This window comes from Cicer arietinum, chromosome 5 (genome assembly GCF_000331145.2).
Source record: "Cicer arietinum cultivar CDC Frontier isolate Library 1 chromosome 5, Cicar.CDCFrontier_v2.0, whole genome shotgun sequence".
NCBI classification, from domain to species: Eukaryota; Viridiplantae; Streptophyta; class Magnoliopsida; order Fabales; family Fabaceae; genus Cicer; species Cicer arietinum.
The window spans coordinates 78,452,700-78,474,728 of NC_021164.2; the positions used below are offsets into that span (position 1 = coordinate 78,452,700).

Below are 22,029 nucleotides of genomic sequence, written 5' to 3' on the forward strand. Positions count from 1 at the left end.
TGGAAAGGATGAACTTGCAACAACAACAACATCACCAAAGTTACTCTTCTTCTTCTTCTTCACTTAATCACTCACCATCTGGATTCATTAACCACTTTCATATGCCAATTGTAGCTGCTCCTGGAATTGATGTCAATTCTGCAATTTCAAGAACTTTCAGTTGTCCACCTGTTCTAGTAGACCCCAAACTCAATCACTCTCCTTCACTTGGGAAAGATAATTGTTCTAACAAGAGGAAACCTGAAAAGGCACATAATCCTAAGCTCAAGGTGTGTGCCCAATTTTGCATTTATACAGAGATATAATCATAACAATAATAATAATAATAATATATTCTATTTGATTTTGTTTAGATTGTTGATGAAAATGACAACAAAGACAAAAAAAGGATCAAAGTTGGTGTTGAGGACGGTGAATCAAAAATAACGAGGCAAGCCAGCGGCAAATTAAAGAACACAAATAACAAAAAAGAAAAGTGTGATACTTCAAATTCAAAAGCTTCTGAGGTTCAAAATGAAAAACCTGATTACATTCATGTTCGAGCACGTCGTGGACAAGCCACCGATAGCCATAGCTTAGCAGAAAGAGTGAGTAATTAAATAATAATAATTATTATTTTTTGGAGCTACATATAGCATGATTTTGAAGCATTACTGTATTTGAATTTTGATGTACAGGTTAGAAGGGAAAAGATTAGCGAGAGAATGAAGTATTTACAAGATTTAGTACCTGGATGCAATAAAATTACAGGAAAAGCTGGAATGCTTGATGAAATCATCAACTATGTTCAGTCTCTTCAACGACAAGTTGAGGTAACCACTTACTCCCTTGTTATAAAACTCGGTTGCAAATTTCAGTCCATCATAAATTAATTTTATGGGAAATCCCTTTGCAGTTCTTGTCAATGAAATTAGCTACTGTCAATCCAAGGCATGACTTCAATATTGATGATCTCTTTGAAAAAGAGGTAAAGGGATATGTATATGAAATAATTTCATTTCCACCTTAATCTGCATTATGTAATTTTAACATAATCTTCTGTATTTCATTTGATTCTCACACAGGTGTTTCCTAATTGTGATGCAAATGCAACTTTTTCAGCTATGGGAATATCATCAGAATTGAATAGCATTAATCCTTATGTTCAGTTCAATTCACCACAGCAATTTGTTTCTTATGGTGGATTAGATAATACTGGGATGAACCCTTCAGATATGGGACTTAGAAGGACCATAAGTGCCCCTGTATCTTTACCTGAAACTTTTATTGATTCTTCTTGTTTTTCCGTAGGTTATCTCCTTCTGTTCATTACTTTTTTTGTTTTTATTAGTGTTTTACTTGTATATATTGCTCTACTATTTCATTAATTAATTTTATCTTGTTTATTTCTGTTGCAGCAAATTCTACCTTCCACAACATGGGAAGGTGATTTCCAAAACCTTTACAACAACTTGAGTTTTGATCAAGCAAGAGCAACATCATTTTCTTCTCAATCTCAGTTATTCACAGGTAGCTAAAAAATTTGTGTTTGCCTATAATATCTTTCTGTTTTTTTTTTTTTTGTGAAGGAAGCTATAATATCACTTTTTGCTTAGCTTGGTATCTTTAATGTAAAAAGTAGATGCAAAAGTGAGTGGATTTAAGATGATGGAGACGTTACATCCCACTGATTTTGATCAAGCATATAAATACTGTTATTTTTCTTTTGTCTTTCAATTATCGAAATAAAGATGATTTTTTTGAATGGATCTGTTAAATCATTAAATTATACATCTGTTTTACTTTTTCTTTATGTCTTTCCACTTTTCCACTATACTTTACTTACAGAGAATGTAAAGGTTAATGCTATGTTAAGATCATGACACATATACTTTGTTCAGTTTAAACAAGAGACATAAAAGATTATTTTAGTATTAGGCTATTGGCATGACAAAAAACATGAATAGTTAGTTGTCTTGTCTGGATCAAGTGACAAAAACACTTGGCAAATTAATTGTATTTTGTGAAATAATTTGGATGAAAAAGTTTAGGACCAGCAATAGCATCAGTCGTTTTCTTAAGCCAAAGGAGGTATTACAACAACTTGAGGCTTGTTTGTTGTTGCCATTTCACAATCCCATTTTAGAGACCACTTAAAATCAGTGAAAATGATGGTCTCACAAGGCTGATGGATGTGTGAATGGTGTAACATAAAGATAGAAAAGTAAGATAGAAAGCGAGAGATATACTATTATTATACTATATACTAGGAGTGATATATGATTAGAAATATATAAAGAAATAGATTTAATAAAAGGATAGATTAGAAACTGTAAAAGCCTCTTGATATAAGATTGTTCTAACTTTTTAAATATGGAAATATTTATACTAGACTACTGATTATAAATTCTAAACAAGTGTCATTTGACATCTATGCAGGTCTAGGTGAAGCTAGCAATTTAAAGATGGAGATGTAGACCAGAAAATCTGTGACCATTCATTGGATTAATCAGCTTCATTCCTCCAAAATGCCTCTTATCAAGATTCTTTTTTCTTTTCAAGTACATAGTCAGCCTATATATTAATTGTTTGTAACTTTGTATACTACTACATAATATTAATAAAATCATATAATTAATACCTGTTAACTTCAGTCACCTTCATTTACACATTAAAATTAGAAAATGACCAATGAGAAAGGATTGATAACGATCAAAGGTCTAATACGAGGACCAGGCAACTATGGGATATATAACTTTTCACTGCTTTTCTCTGATTATTAATATTTCTCCTTACTCTCAATGTCCTCTGTAAAACATAAACATATACTAATAATATATATATATTTATTTACACAATCTTTGTTTAGCCTAACTTATAATTGCTTGAATATAATGTATGTGAGGTTTGTGAGATTCATGTTATTAAGTTAAACATGGGGATGCCTTCAAATTCCAATGATTGCAAAAGTAATCATGCCACTTTTGATGTGCTAAATTAACCTGAACTCTTAGATATTCAATAAAGCCTTATCCATTTATTTGGATGAAGCAGAAATAAAACACTGAACATGTTGAGGGGAGAGAATTTGGATAGGGGACCTTCATAAAGCAGCATTTGGGGACAGAACAAGAGGCTCTTGATTTAGACAGTGATAGCTATAGACCATAGAATGAATTGAATACATAGATCTAAATACGAGAGGTGGAAAGGAAGGGGAGATGGGCAAACATTTTCATGTCTTCAATTTATTAGAATCCTATTCTGTCTTTTATGTGCACAAAAGAATTTATTATTGGGTTCAATCATAATTATCATTTTTTTATCAATTAATTTAATGGTTAGAATCATGTATATCAATATCTTTACAGCCAACAACTGAATTATACTTACGGTACATCATAAATATCATTTCTATTCATGTGCATATGGTTAGAAGGATAGATAGATCCTTATCCCAATCCTGAAATGTTTATAAATAGTATAGTATGTGTGATTATTGTTCTTGTCTTGATAATATGCAGTATGAACGGTTAATTGGGAAGTAGTAGTGGTTTAGATATTTGGAGATAGATGCATACATACAAGTGAGGCGCAGCCATGCATGTTTCATTTTCAAGGCATTTATAATAGTGACATGGATGCAACTGTCTTGTTCATAGAGAAGATTTTGTTGATTCTCTGTTCCTGCGGATAGGGAGAGATGATATTGGATATTGCTTTCAATTGGCCCATTTATAGCTTTATGTGAGAATTTCTTTTCTCTCTACCCTTTCAATCACATGGGGCGCTCTTGGGCACTTCCAAAAGGCTTACACTATTTGTTATTATTAATATTAAAAAAAAAGCTAGAGAAAATCCACAAAAATTCCCTTTCTAGCATCATTAAATATAAGGGGAAAAAATTTCAAAAGCAAAAACCAATTTACGCTGGATCAGATTTGGAGTATGAATATTTGATACACGGACTTTATAAAATAGGATCAATTCACATAATTATCAAATTTCTACGCTTACACCACTCAATTACTTTTCACAGAATATGAAATTAATCAATCCTCTACTAGATTGCAAGTTGATGTGAAATATATGATGTTTATAAAATTTCATGCAAATTAAAAATAAATCATAGCGTATAATTTTATTTTAATAAATGTAAATTATTTTAACGGTTAACTCTCCTTATGAATCTGATAATTCTACCTTACTAGGAAGGTATAATTGTGGGAGTAGAGGAATAATTGTCGGGATCTATAGGACCCTTTAATGAAATAATGCATCAAGTGCCTATTTACTATGATGGCATGATCATTTGTACTTTAGCTCTGCATCTTTACATAGATAATAATAATCCGGCATGCACTTCGTTTGTACGACTAGACTTTTTTGTTTGAGGTGAGACTTTTTTTACAGATGGGCCTAAAGTAAAGCAAGGCTTCTGCAACCTTGCCTTTTGGGCTTTCCCTGTCCATTGGGCCACTGTTAAAACTTATGTGATTGTTCTTTTAAAACGTGTAAAAAACACTAGAAAAGTTTTACCTCACACTACTCATATTTCTCTATCACATTTTATACAAATTATCTATTTTATCCATATTTTTTTAAAATAATAATAATTTTTTTTATTTCACTAAATTTACTTTGAGTTCTGAGAAACATGGTTTTAAAAAAAATTGAACTTTGTACTTGTACACAAAGTTTCGATTTTCAAAAATATATCTTGTATACTAGAAAATTTAGAAAAAATTTTGCAGTATATAAAAAACATATTTGTATACTGGAAAACTAAAGATTGGGATTCCTTAATCTCTAAACCTTACTAAAACACACTGTGAACTTGAAAAAAAACTTAAAAAAAAAAATTCGACACACAAGATTCAACTTTTTTGAAATACATGAATTCCAAATTTTTTTTTTAATTTTCTGAAATCCATGTCGAATTTAATGGGATAAAACACATTATTTTTTATTTTTAAAAGAATACGGTATAATAGATACATGGGAAAGTTTTCAAAACACAATTTAAAATTTAAAAATGTGTTTGCTTTTTAAGTTGTGCAAAAATTTGAAACCATCCATCAAGAAGAGAGAAAATCAAAAGACAGCAACGTTTGTTTTTTATATATAAAAAAGTGAACATAAGAAGGCAAACAATTGTTAAATTGAAGAAATGAATATTTTACAATTACATGCAAAGCAGTGAGTATGAAGTTAGATAGATTACAAAACACAAGGCAAATCAACTAGACGATTGAAGCATCACCAGCATCTGTGAATGAAAGAAAGTAAAGTCATTCAGTTAATATTCCAAAATTGAGAGGGAAATAAAAAGAAAATGTGAGAAATGCAGACCTTTTCCAGGAACAATGACAAGAGGTGCTGCTTTACAGTGGTGAAAGCAGTACTCACCAACACTTCCGTGTAACACACTGAACAACAAAAAGCATACAAATAAATAATAATGCATGCATGAGAATCAGAGAATGAATGAATGACACACACACACACACACACCTTTGAAACAAGCTTCTGCCTCTAGTCCCCATAACCACAGCTGCAGGTTTGGTTCTCTCTGCTTCTTTGCAAATTACTTTTCCTGTATCACCTTCCACAATCCGAGCTACTGTTTTCACCTGTTTCCCCATCATATTAATCATTTTCATTTACAATTAACTATATTCAAATATCTATAAAACACATTTTCATCCTGCACTCAAAATCATCATTCTACAATTTTTATTAAGCAAGTTTCTGGGAAGTTTGATGTACTTGACTGCAATAAGGCCAGACTTAATGTTTGCTTCAAGGACACTTGATGGCACCAAACAGGATTCTGAGATACTTAAAGGGGACTTTGGAACTTGGCATTTTGTACAAAACAGGATTCATAGCTTATTCTGACAGGAAAATCACTTCAGGTTACGTGTTTATGCCAGCTTGTGGAGCAGTGTCATGGTCATCTAAGAAGCAGCCAGTGGTCACCATGTCAGCAATTGAGGTTCAATTCATAGCAGCGTTGTTAAATGGCGGCCATAGCGCCGCCATAGACAATTGAGGTAGCACACTATGTCAAGGCATATGGTTAAAGAGAATCTTAGTAAGTCTAGGCATAAAACATGACAAGTGTTTGACCGTTTTTTGTGAGAACAGTTTAACCATAAAATTGTCAGAAAATTTTAGTTATGCATAACAGAAGTAAGCATATTGATATCAGGTTCCATTTCTTAAGAAACTATAGCCTATGTGCATCTCAGCATCAATCCTCAGATATGATGGCATAGCCTCTGAAGTTAGAGTCCTTTGCAAAGTTCAGAAAATTGCTTGGAATGTATTGTATTTCTGATTCAAACTAGTTGCTCCAACTTGAGTTTAAGGGAGGGAATGTTCAGTTTCTGTTTTCTGTTAAGCAAGTTGCATTGTTAAAATTCATATTGTACAAACTATAAAAGGGCAAGTTACCCATCAATGAATCAGAGTTGTTAATACATACCTTGTTTGGGAGATCGATTTTGGAGAACTAAATATATATTTTATAAATATATATTTGAGATTTTTTTAAAATTAAAAGAGTAATATATATCAAGATCATATAAAATTTCAATCACATTTCAATCATTCTTGGAAATATTTTTTATAATATGCTTAATTTCGAAAAGAAAAACAAGTCATCCCTCCCCACCAAAATATACCCTTAGTTTCAACACAATTTGAAGGTCATAAAATAAAATGCATTAACAGTGTTAATTGGGGATTAGTTTTATAACTAATCCAATAGATTAAAGAGTTTAATTCATATGCATTATTAGAAGTTTTCAATGTCAAGGCATCACATCCAACTATTTGTGTGATTTTTGAAGCATATATGATGAAAGATGAACATTCTTAATAATTTGACGGTTATCAATCAAATTATTATCCTTGTTTTTTTTGAATGAACAAGAGTGTTTCAAAAAAAATAAAATATATATTACACAAGTATTTGGACTCTAAAATTACTAACTAAAAATTTCGAGTGAATAGGTAAATTTGTTTTTGAAATTGTAAATGCCGGTCAAATTAATTTTTGAATTTTACAAATTGACAAATACATCCATAAAATCATAAAATATCAATCAAAATAGTTTCTTAGTAAACTTTTGTTACGATAATTGAATATGTGACTTATCAATATTAATCTCACATCAATGTCATCTTTTTGGTGACAGATTTGTGTGTAATGGTCATTATGCATAGACTAAGTGAAAAATTTGTGTGTAATCGTCATTACGCATGGACTAATTATTGACTAATTAGTCCATAAAATATTTAAATTTCATAAAATTCGTTGATGTTAAGATCATATTGATATGTCATCGACAAAGATGAGCTGCACATTCAATTAACATGTTAAAGCATAGCCTCTAACGATATAAGTTAAAATATGAATTATTTTAATTAACATTTTATAATTTTAAAGATGTATTCGTCGATTAACAAAATTTAGAAACTAACCCAAATTGCCTTTTGACTCTAAAAATTTAATGCTCAACAAAAATATCAGACCACTCGATCAACCCAAATTGCCCAATTGTAGTTTAATAATTTGAATTTTCATTTTTTTTTGTCAAATTAAATAACTCTATCCTATAATATTGTTGTAAAGAAAAAGTCTATCCTATTTTATTTGTGAAATTTATATTTATAAAAAAAATCGATAAATAAATAAATAGAAAATAGTTGTAAAAATAAAATAAATAAAAAAAGAAAAAATAGAAAAACAAAGAGAGACGCTAACCATTGCGACTTGAAAAGCCTCAACAGCTAATTTTTCCATCAGCACCTGGGTCATGTCATACACAATTTGGTTCTTCACATCTGCAAAATATATTCAAAAATTACAATTGTTTAATATTTCACAGAAAGTGAATTAAAAAAATCTATGAAATACGAATATTGAATCAAACGTGTAGGTGGTACATAGAAAGAAAAAAAAGTAATATGAGAAAGCAAAGGAACCTGAAACGGCATGAACAAGGTGGATAGTATCAGCAAGTCTGCATAGATGAATAAGAGCCCAATCAAAAGCATGTTTGCTATTGGGACCATGATCTATGGCTATAACTATATCCCTTCCTCTTCTTCTCTCCCCTGTTTCTCTTTCAAGCTCTGGCTCACCCACCACTGGGATCAGAGAAGGAAGATTCACTTCTCTGTAGTTGTATTCTTCTACATCTTCCATCACCGTCTCCATTTTTTATTCTCAACTCTTTTTCTCTACTCAAACTTTCATATCAAATTATTAAAGACACCGACTGTTGTTATTACTTTTTTTATTTATTCAAGTGTTGTTATTACTTTTAAACAATGACTTGGTGGCACTTTCCCTTTTCTTTCCATGGTTTTGCTTTTGAAATTGTCGTGTCCAAATAGAAGACCCCTAGAACAACGCATTTCACCCTAATATACATTAGTTGAAACTAGATATTAATTTTTATATTATGCATAACTTAATTAGTAAATAATTTAATTTTTTTTTCTTTCAAAATTAAGTTTTTCACGTCTTTTATTTTATTATCATCCACGTGATAATACGTTAGTTTAATTTACATGTATGTTGTGTGTATGTTTAGAAGTATTTACTACAAAAATTTGCTAATGATATAGATTAAGTTCTAAAACATTATCCTCAATTATTTTTTGTCTTTCTAGAAACATATGAATTCAACAATCTTTAGAAAAATAAAATAAAAACCTTCACGTGGGTCTAGTGATGCTTTCAATTGACACAAGTGTATAACCACGATAACATAATACAAGACACCTCATGTGTGGGGCAATGTTTGTTTTAATATTATTTTAAAATCTGTAATTTAGGATCAGGGGATGTATCTTGTAATGGGAATACACATTATGGAGTATTTTTGACTCAACGTAGCAAACAGTAATTCAAAATTTCAATAGACGTGGAAAATTTTACTTTTAGCTCGACTAGCATCAAATTTTCTATAGTTTGTATCAAATTTCACATTATTTATTTAAGGAAAATTCTATTTGTATATATACCTACAAATTCAACTTTTTTTTTAATAAATATCCAAAATTCCACCTTTATCACTTATACTTGAGTCAACCAATTGAATGAAGACTAATTTTGTGTTTAAATAAAAAAAAATATAAACAAATATTAGTGGTTAATATTTAATTAAAGAAAAGATCTATCACGGAAGTTTAAATGGGAGTTGTTTATCTAAAGACGTGAAAATAGAAATTAAAAGAGAAATAGTGTGAAGCAGTGATATTTTAGTTTGAAATTGTGAATTTTGGTAAAAGCAGTTTAAAATTGACATGGCAGGGAGTAAGATTTTGTTGATCGGTGGCACTGGATACATCGGAAAGTTCATTGTGGAAGCGAGCGTCAAAGCTGGCCACCCAACCTACGTTTTGACCCGAGAGTCAACTCTTTCCAACTCTGCTAAATCTTCCATCATCCACAAATTCAATGACTTGTCTGTTAATCTTGTTATTGTAATAAAAAATATCCTATAACTAGCTACTACTCAAATAATGACGAAAACACACAAGTTTTGTATTATTATAATTAATTAGTTTGAGTGTGAATGTGAGTGTTGGGATATGATATATGCAGGGGGATCTATATGATCATCAAAGTTTGGTGAATGCTATAAAACAGGTCGATGTGGTCATTTCTACTGTGGCTCGCTCCCTGCTGGCTGATCAAGATAACATTATTTCTGCCATCAAACAAGCAGGAAATGTTAAGGTACTTTCACATTACTCATTATTATATATTTTCCATTATTTGGTTTCTAATTAATATCTTTTAAAATAGATTAAAATTCTTTAAGGAGAAGCTATTTAAAATTCAAGCTAGCTTTTGCAATTGAAATTCAAGTCCACATTACATGAAACTTATCATGTTACCATGATAATTGTCATTATAATCTGAAATATTATCTTGTTTGATAGAGGTTCTTTCCTTCTGAATTTGGAAATGATGTGGACCGAAGTAATGCAGTTGAACCGGCAAAGAGTGCATATGCCACTAAAGCCAGAATTCGCCGCACCATTGAAGCTGAAGGAATTCCTTACACTTATGTGTCAAGCAACTTCTTTGCTGCTTACTTCCTACCCTCTTTGTCACAGCCTGGTGGAGCTACATCTCCCCCAAGAGATAAAGTTGTTATCCTTGGAGATGGAAATCCCAAAGGTGAAAACTATAGACACAGTTTAACACCAAGATTATATACTTGAATTTCACTTATTGTCCTAATATCCTATTAAACACAGAAACACAGATAGCCGAACACCAAACATGACATTGACACATACACACCATTAATATTTTAAGAAGTTGAATATAACCACATTGTTGAAATATGATATCGACGCATGTTGAATTTCACTCATATCCTATGAAAAACTAATACAAACACTAACGTTGGACATAGCACTAATATGGTCACGTAGGTAGTGATAATAATTTAAGAAAATATAAGCAATTGATTTTAACTATATGTGTGTTTGACATCGAACACAATGTTGGATACATAACATGTCTTCAATTAGAAGTGATGACGCTGCGTGTTGATACTACATAACTAATAACTTTAGGTTAATTAATTAACAGCTGTTTTTAACAAGGAAGAGGATATTGCTACTTATATAATCAAAGCAGTTGATGATCCAAGAACATTGAACAAAATTCTCTACATTAGACCTTCAGCTAATGCTTTGTCTTTTAATGATCTGGTATCTCTCTGGGAGAATAAGATTGGTAAAACTCTTGAAAGAATCTATGTCCCAGAGGAACAGCTTATAAAGCAAATTCAAGGTTAGTAACAAGTGACCTTTGTTCATAATATAATCTGAATAAAAACAGCAATAATTTATTGGATTTTCTTTCTATCTTTCAGAGTCCTCACCTCCCTTAAATATGATCCTGTCAATTGCTCACTGTGTGTATGTAAAAGGGGATCATACTAACTTTGAAATTGAGCCATCATTTGGAGTAGAAGCTACAACTCTCTATCCTGATGTGAAATACACTACTGTAGATGAGTTCCTCAATCAGTTTCTCTGAGATGCAAACCATGATGTGTTTTATCCTTTTGGTAAAACTGCACTGTCTAAAATAAATCATGTAGTAGTTGCAGCCCCAACTTGCTGGGTTGTGAATGAAGAAACCTATGCTATGCTATGTTTTATTATGATAAATTCAGCTAGTTTACAATAAATTTCAACCAATAAGAAATAGTATTTTTTAACATAATTCTTGTTTTTATAAATGATAGAGTAATAGACATTATTAAGATATGAGCCCAATCTTGATAGCACCAAGATTGTGTTGGTCTACAAAACATGTCATGAAATACTGATATAGGCAAACATAATATGTGTATTTGTTCTCCTTTCCGGTGATCATTTCTTCTTGTCTGCCTTAGGCAATCTCTGTAGTCTCACAGTCAGACAAATAAGTACTATACATGCAAGATCAGACAACTTCATTGTATATTTAATAAATCGGTCTCAACCATCTGATTTTTACCAGCAATCAAGATTGTCTCTACAGTCACTTTTCCCTATAAGGAATCCAAATTCCTGAAAAGTGTCTTCATGTATGTCGTAGGCAGCGTTCCATCGTGTCATTGCTGAAGAATCTTTCTCCAATAAAAAGGGTCTTTGATTTGGAGCTCAATAACATCTTATAAAACAGAAAATTTGTCTATTACACTTTCTTTAAGTAAATGCATTGGCGCATACCTTGATCAACGATTACGAGTCATAGTTCCGTTCTTAATTTGACATCCACTCTGCTCCAAAGCCAATTCAAAAAATCCACCTCCACCAATACTAGAATTCACACAAGGAGGGGCAAATTGCAGAATTATATCTCTCACTGTTATCAAACCTGTAACTTGTTCATTATCATTGATCAGAAAACTGAAACTGCTATTAGTCTCTGTCATATGCTCCATTACTTGCTTGAGCGTGTCATTTTTCTTGTTGGTCACTGGTGAATCCATTCTCGGTTTGTAGCTATTTTTACGGTGGAGACTTTCAGCCGCGTGATCAACACCATGGTCATGTTCAATGGTTGGTTTAGTGTCTGTCTTGTTGGTCTCTGCGTGAACAAATTCTTCGACAGTGAATATCCTGTCATTGCATAGAAACAAGTAACTTTGTCATACTTATTACATTGATTCTGTTAATTCAATATTATTGCTCGAATTAGCCTGATATTCATATCTAACACTCCTTACAGCTGCTAAACCGTGGAACAACAATATTGAATCAAAAATCTATATTCATACGCTGAGGGCAAAAGAGAGTAGATATGTTTTTTTTTTTTTTTTTTTTAACTTACCTTCGTTGAACCGGCAAAGAGTGCATATGCCACTAAAGCCAGAATTCGCCGCACCATTGAAGCTGAAGGAATTCCTTACACTTATGTGTCAAGCAACTTCTTTGCTGCTTACTTCCTACCCTCTTTGTCACAGCCTGGTGGAGCTACATCTCCCCCAAGAGATAAAGTTGTTATCCTTGGAGATGGAAATCCCAAAGGTGAAAACTATAGACACAGTTTAACACCAAGATTATATACTTGAATTTCACTTATTGTCCTAATATCCTATTAAACACAGAAACACAGATAGCCGAACACCAAACATGACATTGACACATACACACCATTAATATTTTAAGAAGTTGAATATAACCACATTGTTGAAATATGATATCGACGCATGTTGAATTTCACTCATATCCTATGAAAAACTAATACAAACACTAACGTTGGACATAGCACTAATATGGTCACGTAGGTAGTGATAATAATTTAAGAAAATATAAGCAATTGATTTTAACTATATGTGTGTTTGACATCGAACACAATGTTGGATACATAACATGTCTTCAATTAGAAGTGATGACGCTGCGTGTTGATACTACATAACTAATAACTTTAGGTTAATTAATTAACAGCTGTTTTTAACAAGGAAGAGGATATTGCTACTTATATAATCAAAGCAGTTGATGATCCAAGAACATTGAACAAAATTCTCTACATTAGACCTTCAGCTAATGCTTTGTCTTTTAATGATCTGGTATCTCTCTGGGAGAATAAGATTGGTAAAACTCTTGAAAGAATCTATGTCCCAGAGGAACAGCTTATAAAGCAAATTCAAGGTTAGTAACAAGTGACCTTTGTTCATAATATAATCTGAATAAAAACAGCAATAATTTATTGGATTTTCTTTCTATCTTTCAGAGTCCTCACCTCCCTTAAATATGATCCTGTCAATTGCTCACTGTGTGTATGTAAAAGGGGATCATACTAACTTTGAAATTGAGCCATCATTTGGAGTAGAAGCTACAACTCTCTATCCTGATGTGAAATACACTACTGTAGATGAGTTCCTCAATCAGTTTCTCTGAGATGCAAACCATGATGTGTTTTATCCTTTTGGTAAAACTGCACTGTCTAAAATAAATCATGTAGTAGTTGCAGCCCCAACTTGCTGGGTTGTGAATGAAGAAACCTATGCTATGCTATGTTTTATTATGATAAATTCAGCTAGTTTACAATAAATTTCAACCAATAAGAAATAGTATTTTTTAACATAATTCTTGTTTTTATAAATGATAGAGTAATAGACATTATTAAGATATGAGCCCAATCTTGATAGCACCAAGATTGTGTTGGTCTACAAAACATGTCATGAAATACTGATATAGGCAAACATAATATGTGTATTTGTTCTCCTTTCCGGTGATCATTTCTTCTTGTCTGCCTTAGGCAATCTCTGTAGTCTCACAGTCAGACAAATAAGTACTATACATGCAAGATCAGACAACTTCATTGTATATTTAATAAATCGGTCTCAACCATCTGATTTTTACCAGCAATCAAGATTGTCTCTACAGTCACTTTTCCCTATAAGGAATCCAAATTCCTGAAAAGTGTCTTCATGTATGTCGTAGGCAGCGTTCCATCGTGTCATTGCTGAAGAATCTTTCTCCAATAAAAAGGGTCTTTGATTTGGAGCTCAATAACATCTTATAAAACAGAAAATTTGTCTATTACACTTTCTTTAAGTAAATGCATTGGCGCATACCTTGATCAACGATTACGAGTCATAGTTCCGTTCTTAATTTGACATCCACTCTGCTCCAAAGCCAATTCAAAAAATCCACCTCCACCAATACTAGAATTCACACAAGGAGGGGCAAATTGCAGAATTATATCTCTCACTGTTATCAAACCTGTAACTTGTTCATTATCATTGATCAGAAAACTGAAACTGCTATTAGTCTCTGTCATATGCTCCATTACTTGCTTGAGCGTGTCATTTTTCTTGTTGGTCACTGGTGAATCCATTCTCGGTTTGTAGCTATTTTTACGGTGGAGACTTTCAGCCGCGTGATCAACACCATGGTCATGTTCAATGGTTGGTTTAGTGTCTGTCTTGTTGGTCTCTGCGTGAACAAATTCTTCGACAGTGAATATCCTGTCATTGCATAGAAACAAGTAACTTTGTCATACTTATTACATTGATTCTGTTAATTCAATATTATTGCTCGAATTAGCCTGATATTCATATCTAACACTCCTTACAGCTGCTAAACCGTGGAACAACAATATTGAATCAAAAATCTATATTCATACGCTGAGGGCAAAAGAGAGTAGATATGTTTTTTTTTTTTTTTTTTTTTTAACTTACCTTCTACTTCTAAGGAGATCATCATTCTTTACAAGATTATAAATGTCGCTTTTCCTCACATTACCGATGAGCTTCTTGGTTTGTCTATCTACAACTGCAACTGCACAAGTTTGGTTCTGCCATAGCAACTTCAAAGCATGTGCAACAGTTTGGTCCCCAAATACACAACTCGGGCGTTCTTGGCCTTCAAATCTGTGGAAGGACAAAAAAGGGTCATAGCCAAAGAGAGCCACATACCACATTGCCAATTCACTCGAACAAAGTACCAACGGAAGTACCAAAATGTAAGATTTTTAAATACCGAAAATCTGACAAGTTCTTGTCTGCAATAATATCAAACCACTCTAGTTTGCTTGATTGAAGAAGTAGTTGGACTAGGGAATTCTAGCATAATAGAAAACACCACAGTCATCCTGAGTATATAAATTTTCAAGAAAATACATACATGTTCTTCAATCCATAATAACTCGACAGATACCTGTGTAACGAAACCGATGAGTACGGCATCAGGTTGTTGTATGACAGGCAAAACTTGCAGCCTATGCTTAGAAAGAAGTAGCAGTGCATGAAGAATCGTGTCGTCCAATTGTACGGGGAAAAATGGTTCCCAGAGGAATGATTTAGCCAATTCGCTAACCTAGCAAAGAATACAACAAAATTACTTAGGAGTTGTTTCATAAGTTGCTTAAGTGTTGTTTGTACCGTTTCTCAAGGGCCTTTAATTGAAAAATTAATCCCATGTTAAAATTGCTGAACTTGTTTGCATCTTTTACAGCAGTTGTATGGTGCAACAGTTGTGAGAATATTTTAAACAAATAAAAAGTATCTCCCTTAATCTATTGATCCTCACAGCTGCTACACTATGCAGCAACGATAGAAGATCCAAGTACGTGAAAAACACAAGTAACATGTATTGAACATCATCTAAGTTTTGTTCTAGAAAAAGTAATCCCAGTAACATATACAACACTGCAAAAGTTCAGTTGAGTTCCAAGTGTAGAATCATCAATAGAAGGAACCAAAACTGCAAATAAAGAAGAGAACGAAACCTTGGTTTGTCCGATCTGAGGAATCCGGTCAAGGATGGAGAAAAAGATGTCGTCATCTATATCCGTGAGATGGTTATCCGTGTCATTTTCCCTGATGTTTTCATATTCCTTGAAAATACAACATGATCAATGAGAATGTTGTGTCATTTGAGTGGTGTAAGTTGTAACATTGACAAATTTTAAATAATTAATACATGAAGACACCAAAGAATCATGTTTGAAAAAGCAACGAAAGCAATATAGCGATGAGAAAATGCTATGCTGCCGGCAGTTTCATTGTCCAAGACATCCACAACGACTGCACCAAATGTGTCCTTTTCGTACAACATATGAATTGCATCCCTTATAGAGTCTCCAGCTTTAATCTCCAACACTTAACATAGGAAGGAACAAAACAGCATTGTTATAATATATATCATGAGTATGTATAAGTAAAAAACTATACATATATAAAGTAATTACCAAGTGATTTGGTATTTATGGCGGGTATGGAAGTAATAGGTATGTGATCAAGAAATTGTTGGAGGGCAGAGGCAGGATCAAGCTGCATCCCCTTTTGATTATCATTATTTTCCTTCTCAATCTCATCCACTATTTTCCTAGATTGCATTTTCTTCCTTTCTTCTTCTTATTTCACTTTACATTATACAAATTATTTATTTTTCTACCCTTTTGATTCTCTCTCTCACCGCTAACATAGGCCCTTTTGACTCGTAAAAAACGCCACAAGTTGTTGTACGTGTTAATCTCTTACTAAACTGTCTGATCTAGCCACAATGTATTGACATAACCGTTTTTACCTTTACTATCCCCAAACATTAAAAAAAATCCCAATATGTTGGCTATTTTCATTTCATATATTGTGGATTTAATTTCATTGTTTTTCTGTTGCATAAACACTTACATTTTTATATTAAGAGTTCAATCGACATGGATCGATGATGTGAAAAAACATTTACATGATTATCCAATCATATTTCAGCATAATGTTAAAACATGCATTTTTGTTGTGATAACGTAAGATGTATAATAATTATAACATAAGTAAAACTTTAGTGGAATTAAAAAAAAAATGTAGCCCCGTTGTAAGATGACTGCGTAATGACATATTCGATTATACACATTAAATATGAGCTTCTAATCAGGAAGATTATGCTAATCAAACTATGTCTCATGAGCGGTCTATATATTGATTCAAATTGTATTTTGCAGGTATGTAGAATTGAAAATATTGAATATCTTCATCTCATGTATTGAAAAGATTGTTAGTAGTCACAATTTTCACGCATCAAGTTACGAACAACTTTGGAGTTGTTAGATCAAGATTGGACAACTCTGGCGTGCAATCTTGATTCAACGGCTTTAGGATGTAAACTACGTGAACGCGGAAATTGTGATTGCAGGAATCTCAAATCAGTCTATATATAGAGCTGAAGCAAGTAATGCATTTTGAATTTAGAATCCATGAGTAATTCTATGTTACTTGGAGCAACAACAAGTGATGAGATTCATTATCACTACCATTTAATTTAAAATAATAATTCAGTGATACAATAATTTAAAAGGTGTCTTTTGCAGTTGCAAGGGAGGGGATATGGAAACTTCATAGCTCAGCCCTTCAATTTATTTACTTTTGTGCATTTTGACTTCCATGATTTATTCATTCTATTTTTACAAACTAGTGGGAGAGCTCTTATTTTTACAACATGATGCCTTTCTCTATTGATCATAGCATTTTGCAGCAGTTACCATTCTGCACCCAAAGATGGGCCGGAATGGTCTCACAAATGCTTCTTCCTCGGCGCCTTAGGAAAACCATCTCATGAAATAAGCACTAACCATTAATTTATATGACAGTTCCATCTTCTATGGTTGCTTTCTCCATTATGATTGTGATTCCTGATCGAATGTAGAACCCGTCTTCTGATCTATCTGCTTCTTGAACGCCCTACAGATAAAGCATTTGAGTTTATAATAAGCATGCATAAATAAGATATTTATGATAGGTGTTATACAAATTTATTTGACTAGAAAACTACTAACTGATATTTATGCATACATCTTTGTTTGCGATGATGACATCTTTCCCAATCTTTGCATTCTTGTCTATAATGCAGTTCCTTTAACAAACATAACAAATTATGAGTTAACAATAACAATAATATCTATTTGACTATTATATATATTCACTGTTAGAAAAATTTATTAGATTAGATAATCTAGTGTTTATTAACTGTGAAAAAAAGTAATTACCTAATTTTGGTATTCCTTCCAATCCCAATAGGGACCTTCCCCTCTGCGAGTAGAGAAGCGATTTCGGATTCAGTTTGGTAATTGTCTGCTCCCATCATTACGGTCTCCTGTAAAAGGTGATTTTATTTTTAGTTAGGAGGAACCATTTAATGGAGTGATTTGGAACAATGGGTCTAGAATATATAGTAGTTTACCTGAAGTTCGACACCATAATCTAAACGCGATCTTTCGCCCACAATGGAGTGTTGGATTGTACACTCTCGCAGGAAACATCCATGGGAGATAATGGCATCTACCACCTACCAAAATCGAATAACACAGAATAAGCAAGACATGAATGTTACAACTTACTACACTAGCACACTGCGAGATCGATTATCATACATACCCGGCAATTGTCAATCTTTGTTGGTGGTAGGAATCCTGGAGATGTGAAAATAGGTGTCTTGGGATCATAAAACTCAAACTTTGGACTCTGCAAGAGTGCAGCATAAAGCAGATATCAGTCTCAATCAACTGAACTGAACAAGAAAACCGACAATTTGCAACAGTCTCTTGGACCTACCTCTTCAGTAAGAGCAAGATTAGCATCGTAAAAGGATTTTATTGTTCCGATATCTTCCCAGTAGTCTCCGAAAAAATATGCCTGCAAAACAACAGATAATTTTTTCATTACTACCTCTGTCATAGGTGTTATTAACTCGCCATAGATGGCAGATAAAACTCCTTCAGAAATGGATTAACAAAATTGTAAGCAGATATATTTATTGGAATTACTCTTACTTTGACATTGTGTTCCCTTATAGCTGAAGGAATGATTTCAGATCCGAAGTCATTAGATGTAGGATATCTCCATTTCAGAAGCTTGAGTAAAACATCTTTCTTGAATACATAAACCCCCATAGATGCAATATATGGTGACTTCAATGCATCTTGGGGCGACAAACCATGAAGAGTGGTATCTACTTGCTGCATAGAATAATGACACACATAACTAACTATATATTAAGGCTAGATAAATATATTATTATGAAGGCAGCAAATTTGTGGAAAATTTACATAACAGTGGCAAAAAGATAAAAATGAAACATATATAATGCTTTAATTGTTATAGAAGTTTGAAAACTAAATCAACACAATCTGCACGTTTCTAATCTACATGTACATGTTTTTAACATAAGTCAATCGTATCAAATTAACAGTGCTAAGATGTTCACTCTTAGAAGGATGAGAAAAGACTAGGTTATGTTGAGAATTACCATTGCTTTCAGATCATTCCCCTTTGGTTTTTCTGAAAATTGGATGATGTTGCCTCTGTCGTCTACCTTGACCAATCCATAATCCGATGCACGGCTGAAAAGCAGGCAATTAAATTTGTAATTTTTGTTATCAGAGATTGATTGTTTCTAATCATCATCATGAAATCAAGCAACAAAAAGAAACATATGTAATAGATGACTGAACACACCTGTCACCAACAGCAGCGCACGAAATTGTAATATCGGCATTTCTATCAATGTGACTCTGTTAATTTGTTATATAGATGAATCAGAAATTTTTTGAAAAGGAAATGAAGAAACAATCCACTCCACAAAACAATTACACTGTATGTATACCTGCACAAGGTCCATATAATCCATTCGGTATAAATGATCCCCCGCCAAGATCAATACATTATCAACGTTTATATTCTTGGCATCCTACCACAATGAATTTTTACTTATTAACAAGTTCAAAATGATAAATTTTACTGATAGAAAATATGGATGAATGTTGTATATGAAAAAAAAAAAGAGAAAATCATTTACACACCTCAAATATCCAGGTAAATTGCCTCACAGCATCTGCAGTTCCTTGAAACCACTTCTTTCCAGCTTCTCCTGGTGTTTGTGTCGCCGCCAGGACCTACTTGGCATATAGATTGACTTTTATTAGCCATCATGAATAAAATTGGTCAACAAGAATCTCCTCCAGTGGATTGTATTTCTCTATCAATCACAACATCCAACCAAGAAAGAGCTTCTTAAAAGTATATATTTAATGAATATTTTTATTCATTTTATGCAAACCGAATTACTTAGTTTTGTTTCTTTTGTCGGATGTTATAGGCAACAGTCATGTTCATCTCAAAACTCACTGAATGAATATCTAATTATTTATAAAACTAGAAATAAAAACGAGATCATTTAGGTGATGGTGCTGCATACATACCTCCACAAATCCATCCCCAAAGTTGACGCCATTTCCAAAATAGGTGCGAGCGATGTGACGGTTGAGAGATGCGGAATTGAACTGAGTTAGCACAAATATTTTGTTGATGCCACTGTTGATGCAATTGCTCATTGGAATGTCTATAAGCCTATAGCACCCCCCAACAGGAACCTGAAAAACATAGGACACAAAAAAGCATCATCACAGAACACCAAAATGTTAGGATTTCAGACAACAATTATGAGAATATATATCATCACTTACCGCAGGTGTCGCAGCTCGTTTGGTTAGAGGATAGAGATGTGTCCCTGGTCCTCCTCCCAATACAATGGAAATAACATTCTTTGGATCAGCTCTTACTCTCATGAATGAAGGCACTTGCAAGGTCTGAAAATTCAAAACACACTCATAATCATAATCATATACCAAATAAAAAAGTAGCCACATAACCAAATTAGTCTGAGTGAAACTGGACTTGAAAATTATGTGGCCAGCCAATTTACTCGGTGTAGATTAGTCATCAACAAGCCGTGGATACTTAGTAACAATAACATTTTTAGAAAAAAAGTAAAAAATAAAAACCTTTACAATCATCTCATGTACTTACTGATCAAAATTACTAATATAAAATTTGTCTGAAATTCAAAACAGTTTCAAACACACAACCATATCATATTCATATTACTAAAATAAAATGCAGCCACATAAACTGTGAAGTCTAGTTAATTTTACACTCATGTCAAGTGTTGATCAAAATTCAAAAGTACTTTCTTTTTCTTCAAGAGTTGGAAGGTTGGGAAGCAAAAAGTGAAGGCCAGATGAAAATTGAGCTTACCAAGGATCCTTTAGGATCATCTGAAGTAAGAATAGCAGATAAAGCACCATGTTTGATCTTCTTCTGTGTTCTCAAACGTTGATTCAACTGATCCGTGACCCAGGAACTGTTGTTGAAGCTTCCTTTGATTCTATCACCAAAAAAAGAACCTTTTTTTGAATCTATACAATGGGTGTTAGCTTTTAAGGTCACACAACCAGACGCCATTGCAGTGAACTAACCACACTGCTCAAGAAAGTGGAAACTGTTTATGAAAATTAGAGTCAATGATACTCAAAGGTCAAATAATATTGAAAGTGTAAGAAAAATGAAATGTGAATATAAAATTATTGAAAGCAAAAATAATTAGGTGAAGCAATGTGTGATGGAGTTGTGTTGAAGGGAAAGGGTGTTGCCTTTATTAGCGTGTGAATGAACTAGACATCTCACGAGAAAGGTTGGAAAAATCTTTGGGGTTTTGGTAAAAAAATAAAATAAAATTCCAAAAACTATAGACAAACAAATATTAATAATAATGTTGGTTTAATTTGCCAAAGCACATAGTCCAAGTTTCTAGGTGTGTACATTACACATGGGAAACCCATTAACAGACAAAGACTTGTCATTTTCATGTCATGCTCGTACATGTCTCATTGAGTAAAATTGGTGTGTTGAAAATATTTTTATGTGAATTTCTACGGTTGTTATTTGCTTCAATGTGTTGTAAGAATTGGACCATTGGTTCAATCGATTCAACTGAAAATGGAATAATATTTTGGTTGGTTTAGCCATTAGATTCAACTATGGTTAAACTTTGATCCGTAGGTAGGTGGATGCAATTTTAGGCTGCTTTCATCTGACATTTGATAGCTGGGCTTTGGATGTATGCTTGATGTGGAAGCCATTTTGCTAATTGCTATGCATGTTGCAAACTTACAAAACAACAATAATTATTATATCATAGGACAGGTTCATTTAATTTCATCAGTGATAACATTGTTAT

At 32.8% G+C, this 22,029-nt stretch overlaps 6 protein-coding genes across 7 annotated transcripts; 3 read left to right on the forward strand and 3 right to left on the reverse strand.

The window, feature by feature from the left end:
• Positions 1-6: 6 nt before the first annotated feature.
• LOC101493214 (transcription factor bHLH63) lies at positions 7-2,632 on the forward strand. Of its 2 annotated transcripts, none has more exons than XR_003473034.2 (7): positions 7-269; positions 354-587; positions 678-812; positions 896-967; positions 1,065-1,290; positions 1,398-1,509; positions 2,419-2,632. XR_003473034.2 is itself a non-coding variant. In XM_004500751.4 (7 exons), the coding sequence occupies exons 1-7, from the start codon at positions 9-11 to the stop codon at positions 2,454-2,456; spliced, it is 1,074 nt and encodes a 357-aa protein (XP_004500808.1). In that variant the 5' UTR covers positions 7-8; the 3' UTR covers positions 2,457-2,632. The 2 variants fall into 2 exon arrangements, 1 of the variants encoding a protein (XP_004500808.1); XM_004500751.4 differs by having other exon boundaries at positions 1,065-1,286.
• A 2,486-nt stretch (positions 2,633-5,118) lies between these two features.
• On the reverse strand, positions 5,119-8,368 carry LOC101492884 (uncharacterized). Its single transcript, NM_001279118.1, has 5 exons — positions 7,975-8,368; positions 7,754-7,833; positions 5,494-5,612; positions 5,332-5,408; positions 5,119-5,248 (listed from the first exon to the last, which is right to left on the reverse strand). Exons 1-5 carry the CDS (start codon positions 8,207-8,209, stop codon positions 5,223-5,225), a joined length of 537 nt encoding a protein of 178 aa, NP_001266047.1. The 5' UTR covers positions 8,210-8,368; the 3' UTR covers positions 5,119-5,222.
• An 820-nt stretch (positions 8,369-9,188) lies between these two features.
• On the forward strand, positions 9,189-11,248 carry LOC101492554 (phenylcoumaran benzylic ether reductase POP1-like). The gene is made up of 5 exons (XM_004500749.4): positions 9,189-9,483; positions 9,605-9,739; positions 9,946-10,186; positions 10,607-10,810; positions 10,893-11,248. Exons 1-5 carry the CDS (start codon positions 9,304-9,306, stop codon positions 11,057-11,059), a joined length of 927 nt encoding a protein of 308 aa, XP_004500806.1. The 5' UTR covers positions 9,189-9,303; the 3' UTR covers positions 11,060-11,248.
• Positions 11,249-12,344: 1,096 nt separating this feature from the next.
• Positions 12,345-13,602, forward strand: LOC101505558 (phenylcoumaran benzylic ether reductase 1-like; the record flags this gene model as incomplete). Its single annotated transcript, XM_004501053.3, has 3 exons — positions 12,345-12,540; positions 12,961-13,164; positions 13,247-13,602. Coding segments are annotated over 3 exons (567 nt in total), but the record flags the coding sequence as incomplete, so codon positions are not given.
• A 138-nt stretch (positions 13,603-13,740) lies between these two features.
• Positions 13,741-17,111, reverse strand: LOC101492217 (SNF1-related protein kinase regulatory subunit gamma-1-like). The gene is made up of 7 exons (XM_004500748.4): positions 16,211-17,111; positions 15,943-16,121; positions 15,749-15,856; positions 15,178-15,336; positions 15,001-15,083; positions 14,700-14,891; positions 13,741-14,486 (listed from the first exon to the last, which is right to left on the reverse strand). Exons 1-7 carry the CDS (start codon positions 16,356-16,358, stop codon positions 14,099-14,101), a joined length of 1,257 nt encoding a protein of 418 aa, XP_004500805.1. The 5' UTR covers positions 16,359-17,111; the 3' UTR covers positions 13,741-14,098.
• Positions 17,112-17,250: 139 nt separating this feature from the next.
• Positions 17,251-21,506, reverse strand: LOC101491881 (glucose-1-phosphate adenylyltransferase large subunit 1). Its single transcript, XM_004500747.4, has 14 exons — positions 21,048-21,506; positions 20,477-20,599; positions 20,213-20,383; positions 19,814-19,906; positions 19,618-19,701; positions 19,470-19,525; positions 19,261-19,354; positions 18,785-18,970; positions 18,567-18,647; positions 18,390-18,476; positions 18,196-18,300; positions 18,002-18,108; positions 17,808-17,868; positions 17,251-17,696 (listed from the first exon to the last, which is right to left on the reverse strand). Exons 1-14 carry the CDS (start codon positions 21,252-21,254, stop codon positions 17,595-17,597), a joined length of 1,557 nt encoding a protein of 518 aa, XP_004500804.1. The 5' UTR covers positions 21,255-21,506; the 3' UTR covers positions 17,251-17,594.
• Positions 21,507-22,029: the final 523 nt, after the last annotated feature.